Raw genomic sequence first — 11380 nt, 5'->3', positions numbered from 1 at the left:
CCCGACGCCTGCGCCCGAGCTCGAGGAGTTGTCTCCCAGCCCGCCCGCGCTGCACGGCCCGGGGGGTGGCCTGGCGGCCCTGGATGCGGCCGCGGGGGACTACGGCGGCGGTGTGCTCGGCGCCAACCTGCTCTATGGCAGGACGTGGTGACCTCGTGGGTGCCCTGGGGCGGGGTCCTGCCTGCCGCCCGAAGGGTTTGCAAGAAACGGCGAGAACGGATGGGTGAAACGTACTCAAACCGACTCCTGTGTATACGGCGATCAAAACGAACGAACGGGTCGTAGAGAAGGGCAGGCTCGGAACCTCTTTGCTAGGGGCGGGAGACAGCAACGGCCCCAGGACCAAATGTAACACCACGCCAGGAGGCTTTGAGATGGTGATTTCCTCCTTCCAGAAGTTCCGAATGACGCAGGGAAAGCTGGCTGAGTCCACATCCACCACGTTCCTAGCCAAAGCTCTCAGAGTTTTAAATGTTGGAAACTTTGTTGGTGTTTGTAGCTCTGAAAATCAGTCCAGCTTTAACAATGAATCCTTTTGAAAGTGGAACTTATATTGGGAGATTAATTTTCGAAGAGGCCCCCTTAAGTGCAATTCCATTAATGTTTGATGGAAAATAAATTGATTTGTAGCTGAAGGTGGATCATGCACATAGCAACATTACTGCAGAGGAATTATTGCCATTTAGGAGGAACGGAATAAAAACAATGAAAATACTGCTTATATAGATTGGTATAGCTTTTTAAATTTAATGCTGATTTTTAAACGTTTTGATTATTATTTAGTAAATGAGCGTTTGTATATTATCTTAAAAGAGGATTCCCCCACCACACCACCACCATGCAGTTCACCATGAGAAGGCTTGTAAACTACTTTTTATATGGAATCTGGTCTCCCCAAATCAACCGATAAGATAAATAAATGCACCCCATATTTCTGTAGACATGTTATTTAGTCTTTCTAAGGTATTGGCTTGTCTGATTTTGAATACCTTGATAATAGAACAAGCTAGCAAAATTGCTAAAATCGACGTTAATCTATTTCAAAGCATGTCAAAAAGAAGGAAGAGAATAAGGTGATTTATTGAATTGTAATCAGGTTGTAAAGAGTAACTAAAATATTTATAATTTTTCCATCATATTGACAACTTAATAGGGGTTGCACACCGATTTTGTTGGTGTTTTATTGTACAAATAATGTATTTACTCTTTAATATGCCAATTTATATTTCCTATGTTTCAAATGGGTATTTAAATATAACTTAAAAGAAACAAGTACTTTTTTTTTGTGAAAGTCAAGTGGTCATTTATTTCCCACTAAGATGTATAGGTTTTGTTTTGGTGTGTTGTGACAACACAGCTTAGTTTACTCATGATTTAAATAACTGGTGTTGAAGTAAAAATACTAAAAGAAAGCTAAAGAACGTGAACTTATAAAATTAATGAAAATTAACAACATAACATGGATAAAGTGTGATTTATAAATGATTAGTTATCAGACACCCTAAACCTCTTCTCCTTTTGAAAGTTTTAGAAGTACAGTTTGAGGCTGAAACATTTTTTATTTCACTTCATTTTGGGGGGTGTTTTTCTGAATATGCAAAGTGAATCTTTAGGAAGTTGTTGGAGAAATTAAACTTGTACTTTCTCTAAGCTTTTTATATAGTAAGTAATAATAATAAACTCCAGACATTTTCACAGAGGAAAAAAATAATGAAAAAGTAAGGGAATCAGCCTTTATCAAGGAGCTGTGAAAGCATTTTTGGAAAATGAGAACTAATTTTTAAACATTTTACATAAATCATTTGAGCAGGAAAATTAGTATGAAATGGTGCAATACACCTCCAGAAAATCCTCCCAGTTTGGTTATGTATATAATAATGGAACTATCTTTCAAAATGTTAACCAAACAAACATAACTATTACTGATGTGCCAAATTTCAAAATGCTCATTTATATTGATTTGATTCCTTTATAGTACCAGTAGCACCAGAATTCTAAAATTTTACTTCTAGAAAACATGTTTCAAAAATCCACGTGGCTATATTTATTATACATATTATATATAGAATATATATATATTATTTTTTTAACAACACTCAACAAGAACAATAGCTTATGGACTGAGGGCTCTGAGTAACATATTTAAAGAAAATAAATCTTCATGGACAGTTTTTCTTTATAATTTATTTCCAGAACAAAGAATTCCTTAGACTAAGTGAACTCTATTAAAAAGATCAATAAGAAGAAACAGCCTTCTTTATACAATATTTTCTGAAAGTTTATTCGGTATAGGCTTATCTTTTTCCTTTCAGCATTATTTTAACTAGTAAAGGACCCAAGCCAGAAGTAATTGATGCAGAAGGCTTAACATTCTACCCCCAGAAATTACTGAGTTTATGTTTGTACATCCTAAAATAAGGATGAGGTTTGATTCTTGAAACATGAAAATAAAAAATGTTTTTACTATGGAATTCTACATTCTGATTAATGCAAAACAAGAACTTGTTTCTTCTTTTGCAATTAGTGTTTTGCAGATCTTTTGTAAAAACACAAACGGCCAGACTAGGTGAAACTCATTAACTGAAGAGGAGGATAAGTGTCTTCACAACCAAGAGAGCTGGCACAGGGTCTGAGTGGAACAAAGCCCCCTCAAAGTTTAGCACAGGCCGCAGCCAAACTCTGTTTCAGAAATGCTAACTGCAGATGTGACATTTTCCTCAATGTTTTGGGGTTTTACAACAATGTAATTTATCTTTTCCAATTGAGACACAGAAACCAAAACCCAGAATCAAAATTGCAGAGAGGAATGGCAGGGATTTTGTAATCTGTGTCGGGCGTAAATTAAAGTGTGTGTGTGAGAATGTGTGCAATGTTGAATGACACAGGAAGGGTGTTCTGTATATGGAAGGCTGGGAGTATAATCTAGTTGTCTTATATTTAAAGCTTAGAACTAAAACCTAAAGGTAAGAACAAATATTCAGACTTTTATCAACAGACATTGTATCCAAACTTCATTCTGCTAGCGACTGTTTACTTTCAATTTAAAACAAATCAGAGATTCAATCCTGTTCACTAAATGCAAGCATTTTTCAAAGATTCGCTTTGTTAGCTGCATTGAATACTGATGATTTAGAAAGACTCTTAGAATAAATTTGTGAACCATAATCACACAAAGACCCATCGATTGCATTTTCAGATATGAATTTGTGCATAAGAAAATTAAATATAAATTTCAGATGTAGTTCTAAGCGTGAATGAAATTGCCCAACTGTTAACATAACACTAACATGTCTGGATAAAAACTTGTATGTTAATTATTTTAGTCCAATTAAAAAAAATTATATATATATATATATATATATATATTTTTTTTTTTTTACTTGCCATGCCCAAACCCAATAAGACAGGGAACTAAGATACATTTTATTGAAAAATAAATAAATACATAGCCTTTTACTGTTCGTGAGAATTGATGAGCTTATGGAGAATATTCAAAGGGAACTGTACCCATATCTGGTCAGGTACTCATTCTCTCCAATAAGTCTTGAGATAACTTTGTAATCTCAAGATCACTTTTATGTTATTTTTAAGTTAGGGGGAGTGGAAGCTTCTGTGAGAGGGTTTTTGTTTATATGTTTTTGCTTTAGGTTTACCTGCAATTAAATGAAATGCTTATTTCAATTTTATTTTAAATTCCATGTAATCTCATTTCAGTAATTGACTTCTAATAAGAGTTTAAACACTAATTTGCCTAACTCTAAGTTGTGCAAACTATTGCGCAGTAGTGAATAGCATCATTCCCATTCTACACACCCCAAACCAAAGCATGTTCTCGGCCTTCGTTCCATAAATACGGTACTGGGAAGCAAGCAGCACAAGCATTCAACTTGACCCTGAGCGGAGGGAAAGTTCGTGAGAATGGGACACTTGTTAATTTATTAGTTTGTTGACTTTTTCTTGGTTAGAATTAGTAGAGCAGTCGAGGAATAGTCTGGCGGGAACTCAGCCCCACGACGCCCTGAGGCGGGTTGGAAGAGGCGTCCGACGAGCGCAATGGAGCCAGGCAACCGCTCTGCCGGCTGGGAATGGGAAATCTTAGTGTACTCTCCAGAGAACGTCTACATTTTAGATCTTTACGCATAACCAAACTCTGTTACGTTCAGACTTAGAAATTAAAACAGTAGCCTCGGAAGGTAGAACATTTCCGCTCTTCCTCTACAGGTTCGGTGCGTTCGTGCAGCGAGTTGAGATGATGAAACCGGGCGGGTTGAGAAGCTGCGGCACCGCGGCCGGGGAACCGAGGGGATGGTGCTGCAGCGTTCCGACTTGCACACGACCACCCCAAGAGTTCGAGGTCTGAGCGTTCCTGCGCCCACCCTGCTCGACGCCGGCAGCTCTCAGGGCTGGGGCGGTCAAGCGGCGGGAGCTGTGGCGGGACGCGCGTGGCGCCGGACCTGCGGAGCAACGAATGCGCGAGAAGCGAGAGCCGTGGCGCAGTATATACGCCCCACGTGAGCCAAGGGCCTAACGCTTCCCGTCCCCGCCAGGAGGGCGACTGAGCCTGCGGACCCAGGACCTTGTTTCTGGAGTAGCATGCCTGTCCCCGCTGCGCCAGGCCTGCGACTCCCGGGCGCTGTCACCACCTACCACCGCTGCGAAATCGCGGCGCCCGACCTCCAACGCTCCCCACAGAACACGCGAGCTCGAGACCTCCAGCCCCACCCGACTGCTCACGACATCCACGTCATTGCACGAAAGTTAACCTACCGGTCATTACACTCAATTTGCCTTTGTAATGCTAAATGGCAATCTAATAGTCATTCGAAGATGGCTTTGTACTTTAATGTGCATTACCTCATTTGATCTTTAAAGGAAAGGCAACAGCTCATTAAGGGCCCTTACTGCCACAATAAAGATCTACCATTTCCAGGTTCTAAGATTTTAAACAATCTTTAATAGGAGACCCTGAAAAACTTTGCCCCACTTAAAGATAGCATAATGGAGTAGTTGATTATTTTAAATTGCCCCATAACTTTATTTACATCCGAATATGGTGGGGATATTTATGGCTTTAAATTGCATTTAAAGTTCTAAAAAGCTTTCTTTTGGCTTATTGAAATAACAGGACATTTTTCTAGTACATTCAAACATGGCACGAGTTGTAAAGAGATGGAGGTAGTATAAGGAGAGAAGAAAGCAAGGGTTGAAGGAATGGAGACCAGGAAGTAAGGGTTCAGCTAGCTGGCAGATGTCCTTCAAAGGCACACCACCTGTTAGAGGGAATCCAGTCCCCTTCATTTTTTTCATTAGGCTTTTTGTTTAGACGTCTTCGAAACACCACTTTAAACATTAATCTTCAAATTTGTTTTGAAAGGTAACATGCAATTGTGAAAAAATCCTAATCAAAACATAATTATTTTACAGACACACATGATAGCTTGAAGCAAAACTAAAGTAAATCAGAACTAAAGATCTGAGAAAATATAGGTTCTGTAGAAGTGTGGGCTTTGGGTACCTAGAAGGTATACAGAGTAAGACATTTATATGGGCTTCTGTGGAATATGCAATACTTGATTCAAGTGGCCACACATTTTTAATATTTGGAAGATAGAGAAATTTAACACAAGACATTATCATTTTAATGTATTGTGAAGGTAATATATAATGGTTGTGCTGTTAATTCCCAGTGGAGAGACTCTCAACAATAAAGGATCCTGGTCTATTTACCCATCACCAGCGACAAACTCAATAGTGTCAAAATATCTTCCTATTAAGGTTAAGGTGGTATTTTTTTTCCACATAGACTAAGATTAACAAGTGTGCCTTAGCTGAATATTAAACCAAATGTTCTAAGTCAGAAGGTCAAAGAGAAATTTTATAGTCTTGGGCTAGAATGGAAAGAAGGAAACGAAGCAGCCATCTTTACATATGTGTCGAAATTTGTTGGGGCAATCAAATGAAAATGCATATGGAAGTGCTGTTGTGTGAACTCCAAGCATAAATTTAAGGAAATTTAAGGAAACAACAAAAAAATGAGTACAAATTGGAATCTATTATGAAACAATGCAAAATATATGCTAAGGAACATAGATTATTTAGCTATGAATTGAACTTTTCACTTTTCTTAAAGATTTTTAAGTCTTTAAAACTGGAGTCTACATGGAACTTGTAAAATGTAAATAATGTATGCTCACAAAGATTGTATAGTTGCCAAACCAGTAGCTGACAGACATACTAATATATGGGTTAGTTGAGTTGTTTTGCTGAGCATATCTTTTTAACATCACTGATTTTTCTTTTGACATCAAATTGTAGAAATGAATTGTTTTCTCAAAAATTGATGAAAAAAAATCAACATGCTTGGCCAAGATTTTCAGAGTTGAAATACTGTAAATAAATAAGAATACAAGAGACCAGAGTTTTAAACTTTTTTTTTTTTTACTAAAGTCCAGAAATTTCCATAAGACAAGTACATTAGTGAAATGTTTCCAAAGAAATACTGAACAATATATACTCTGGTTGGCTGAGGGTTATAGCTCAAGAGTTCATACCTAATTCTTGTGCATTAAAAATCAGCATGGATCTTAGATGATCTAGAATACATTACGTTTTGAAATCCACAGCTGGTTTGATTTTTAACCATAATGAAAAACCAGTATTCCTATTCCATCAAAGTGATTTATAAGCAATAATAAATTCAGATCCACCATATTTTGCAATACACATCTTTGGAAAGCAACATAAAACAGTGTGATCAGATTAGTAGAAATATACACAGTTAAAAGAAATACACAAAGTACTGTAGTTTTCTTAAAAACTACTACTTGAGAAAAAAATCTTTCCACAAATAGCATAAAATTGTAGAATGATGAAAGGATCTGGGAAAGCTTTACAAAAGCCTAATTCCAACTGTATCTTCCTGAGGGTGGTGGCAAAGGGTATTTTCTTCCTTCTCTGGGATATCCCTGAAAAAAAAAATGCAAGAATTTATTTTCTGGATTAACACTCCTGCAAAGAAATTAATTTTACACCTCAATGGAAAAACACACCATCAAGAAGGTAAATGTCTTAAAGGTATATCACATGGAAAGCCTCCATACATACATAGGTGCTTTTGGTCCACATCTATATACAAAGCTTGGCGCAAAGTGGTACACTACCACAAATGCTGTTACTGACAACGAACCAAACGAGCCTTAACAGGCTATTAAGAAGTTCCTTAAAATACACACAAATGAACTATAGTTACAATGTTTTGTGTAAAAACACTTGTGGTTCTCAATATTCTCTACCACTTCCAGCAAGCCATATTGTGGTAAGGTGCTTACATCATCTTTAGACACATTACACTAGGAAAGTCAGTTTGCTTAATCAAGGCGTGAGCTTGCTGAGTCAGTTAAGGCCTGATTAACTATTACTTTTAGATTTTTTTTTTGTTTAGCTAAACACACTAGAGCATTAAGTAACACATTAGGTTATTACATAATCGATTACTGGTGACATTCATTACGTAACCTAGTGTGCTTACAAATAATATTTATGTACAAAATAAGAGAAATTTGACACCTCTTCCATCACAATTCCCTTTCCAGGCTTCCAAGATTCTAAAATGGACCCTGCCTCATGTTGTCTCTCAGAGTACTTCATTAGTTTAAATCAGTGGGCCCCACTCTTTTTGGCACCAGGGACTGGTGCTCCTATGAGAATCTAATGTCTGATGATCTGACGTGCAGCTGAGGTGGTGATGCGAGCGCGCTGGGGAGCGGCTGCAAATGTAGATGACGCTTCACTAGCTCACCTGCTGCTCATCTCCTGCAGCACAGCCTGGTTCCTAACAGGCCATAAACCGGGGCGGGGGCCGGTGTTAGGGGACTTCTGGTTTAAATTATGATTGTGTACAGGCCCTTCAAAGATACAATTTAGGCTAAGGCCTTGTTTAGTCATATAAACCACTAAAAATATAGTGAAGTCATAATTATATTTTTAACAATGAACTGTTACAATTTAACGGTGCTTCAAAAACTGCAATTTCATAAAAATCAGTGGAAAAAAGAGACTGAGAAAAAGAAATATATTTCCAAAAAGTCCTAGAAGAATTATAAATTTACAATTGGTTTTCATCTCCTAAGAGACTAAGAATGTCACCTTTTTTAACAGCAGAGAGCTCCTTTAAAGGAAAGATCTCTGAAGGAAACAGGAAAGACAATAAACTGGGTCAGAAGTACAGATGTCCCCAGCTCTGCAGCCAAACTGCAAGTGTTTTAGGGTTTTAGTTCCTAACTGGGGAAATAAGGTGACTGAAGTAAACATTCTCCAAGGTGTCTTCTAGTTATAAGTATGTCCTCATTTCAATAATACTCATTATTTATATTGCCTAGTATCATTGACTTTACTAGTATAAACAGTCTCAGTCTATGATATGATACTTAGAGGTCCTGAGCTGACAATATTCAAAGTAAAATTCTATGAACTGATTCTAATGAACTGTAACAAAAACTTCTCAGAAGACAAGATGATTATTTTCTGGTAAAGTGAACAGAGACTTATACGACTAAAAAAAAGTAAAAAAATTTTTTCTTAGCTATCAGAAGATTTCTTATTTTTCTTAGCTGTCAGAACAAGGGGTTATATAGCAAGTATTTGAGTTACAAAATTAATATTTGAAGCGCTGAAAAAGGCCTGTAGGTCAACACCAGGTAAGCAATTTAAAACTACTTCACATCACTGCAGGTGCCAAACTCCACAAACACCACACACTCTGAATCACAAAATTCCAATCCTGTACTCTGGCAAGGATTTGATTAAAGAACATGTAAATACTGGATTGAGTGTCAAATGACTAAGGGACAAAGAGAATGAAGCAAATAAACAACAGTCTTAAATATTGCTAAAAAGGAAAGCTATAAAGAGAAAGACATGAAGCTTACATCTAACTAAATCTGTATAGGAGTTATTATACTCATTAAATATATAGGTGTTTTAATTTGGTATAAAATTATATGGACTTTTTTTTTTTTATGAAGGAGAGATTTCTTTCCATGAGGAGAGATACATGAATCAAGACAGGAGACTTCTAAGATGAATACAGCTAACAACTGAAAAGGTAGATTCCTGCTTTCAGCTTCTAGGAATTTATCATCTATTACGAAAGGTCTCTTTTGTATTAAAGCAAAAAGCAGTATCTTTAAAGGATAAACAATTTCTTTCAGTGACTGACCACATTTACGCTAAATATCACTAACTGCTATGATTAAAAGGGCTTTTCGTCTGGAAATTCTTCAGCATCTTCAAGATATAACCTATTTAGTGAGGCAGATACTCACCACCCTATATACATTTTTAATGAGGGACCCAAGTTCAGCTGAGCTACTCTATCAATATCTTATCCAAAAATACTTTTAAGAAAATAAAGAGTCCTGAGAGGCATAGCTAAGTACAAAGTGAACTGTTTGCTTTTCATTCCATAGCCCATTGTATCACCTGTCTCCCTCCACGATCATCGCGTCTGGGTGGATACCCGCCAGGTCCAGCTAGCATCTGATACTGGTTTGGCTGGAAGGCTGCATTTTGGGTTTGGAGCATACGGTTCCATGGCAGCAGAGGTTCAGCCACAACGCCTCTGTGGAAAAACATCATGTATGCATTAGAAGTCAGGCATGTTATATAGTCAAAAGCCTAAAACCGGCAGGTCTCATCTCAATTTTAAGATAATCCAATTTTGCTGCATTTGTATTATGAGATATATAGTATCAGGGTAGCTTTCATGTACCGCATATCCAGTGTAGTCTAATATGGTTCATGAGGTAGCAGCATTTATTAAAAAGGATGTTTAAAACTTGATTTAGAAAGGTCTGACTTTAAAAAAATATTTTGCTCATTTTCAATTGTGAAATTTCCTTTTAGTCACATAAAGATTTGGATCCAAGATCTCCAAGTTGGCTACATTTAAGATGCTATCCAAAGAGTAAATATGTACAAGACAAGAGAATGAGGCTTTATTTTAAAAAATGTCCAGACTCGTTCTTGGAGTCCATTCTTTCTAGTTAATTGCAGGTTGCAAATGAATTCTTACTGCTGAGTATTTTGAATCTAGGGTAGGGGACTTGGCTATTTTTTTTCCCATCCATTATTCTGCTCAATATGTCAGAAGGTCTGATCGGGAGGAAACCTTTTCAAGTTCTATTGATGCAGCTTTCAATTGACCATGGTGACCTAGCAACATGAGCACTAATTGGCATGGACTGACTGGCATTTGGTGTACAGTTTACATGAGAACACAGATTCAACAGCTATTATAACCCAGTTTGCCAGCCCAGATTACTAGTCAAAAGAAATGTTTTAATTGTCTTCAAGCACTTATTTTAACTTTGCAGATACAAAGCAACAGGTATGAGGTATGAAATCATAATTTAAAACTGTCACATAAACAATGTAGCAAAGACACCTAAAGGCAATCACCATTTAAGACATAAGTTTCTCCTTGAGGCATTTCTTCAACTTTAATTTACTACAAATAATAAACAGAAGCAAAATTCTCCAGTATATTTTAACATTAGAAGCTTTGGGGCCATTAAAGATGTTAGGAGGAATTACAATAAAACAAAGTTTGCTAAAGCACTGACTAGCTGGTATTAGCTTTAACTGTATCAGCATATGAATTTCACTCCCTAGATCTTAGGGGGGAAAAGCCCAAAGTTGGGCTCATTGGGTAATGTATTCTTCTCATAGTTATTCAAGCCTGAGTCCATCCTCTCGACCCCCCACTCTCTTCCCTTCATTTGGAGCTTGCCTTTTTTTTAAAAAACAAAAAACCAAAAACCAAAGATGATTATTTTTGTGTGATGGCTTAAAGAACAGCTCTCTGAAGAATTCTAGAAAAGCAATGCTATTCCTCATTGGGTAATGTATTCTTCTCATAGTTATTCAAGCCTGAGTCCATCCTCTCGACCCCCTATTCTCTTCCCTTCATTTGGAGCTTGCCTTTTTAAAAAAACAAAAAACAAAAAACCAAAGATGATTATTTTTGTGTGATGGCTTAAAGAATAGCTCTCTGAATGAAGAACTCTAGAAAAGCAATGCTATTCTTCACTTATTGGTGAAAACTGACCTCTAAAATATAATTTGCTATTAGAGAATCGAAATAAAATAAAAAAATCTATATTTCAGAAAGAATATGTTCAGGCCTCTTATTTTCCAGGTTGATTATTAGTACAAATATATTTTAGCAAGAATGCCTCATCAGCAATGACAATTCTGTGTGCTGAGACAGGAATGGTCTCTTCTGGTCTCTGCAGAAATGAAGGTTAAGATTTGTGCTGTACCAAAAAGCCTCAACAAAACTGGGCCATTAACACAAAAATCACTGGCCAAAAATGAACTC

At 37.1% G+C, this 11380-nt stretch overlaps 1 protein-coding gene across 1 annotated transcript in view; it reads right to left on the bottom strand.

Moving 5' to 3' along the window:
- Positions 1 to 6419: 6419 nt before the first annotated feature.
- Positions 6420 to 11380, bottom strand: part of XRN2 (5'-3' exoribonuclease 2) — a 78144-nt gene continuing 73183 nt past the window's right edge. The window contains exons 29-30 of the mRNA XM_011370835.2: positions 9481 to 9619; positions 6420 to 6965 (exon numbers count right to left, since the gene is read on the bottom strand). Coding sequence (XP_011369137.1) covers positions 6900 to 6965; positions 9481 to 9619 — 205 coding nt within the window. The 3' untranslated portion in view covers positions 6420 to 6899. The remainder of the gene's footprint in view (positions 6966 to 9480; positions 9620 to 11380) is intronic.

This window comes from Pteropus vampyrus, unplaced genomic scaffold (genome assembly GCF_000151845.1).
Source record: "Pteropus vampyrus isolate Shadow unplaced genomic scaffold, Pvam_2.0 Scaffold7, whole genome shotgun sequence".
Classification (NCBI taxonomy): Eukaryota; Metazoa; Chordata; class Mammalia; order Chiroptera; family Pteropodidae; genus Pteropus; species Pteropus vampyrus.
This window is presented reverse-complemented; position numbering and strand designations above follow the sequence as displayed.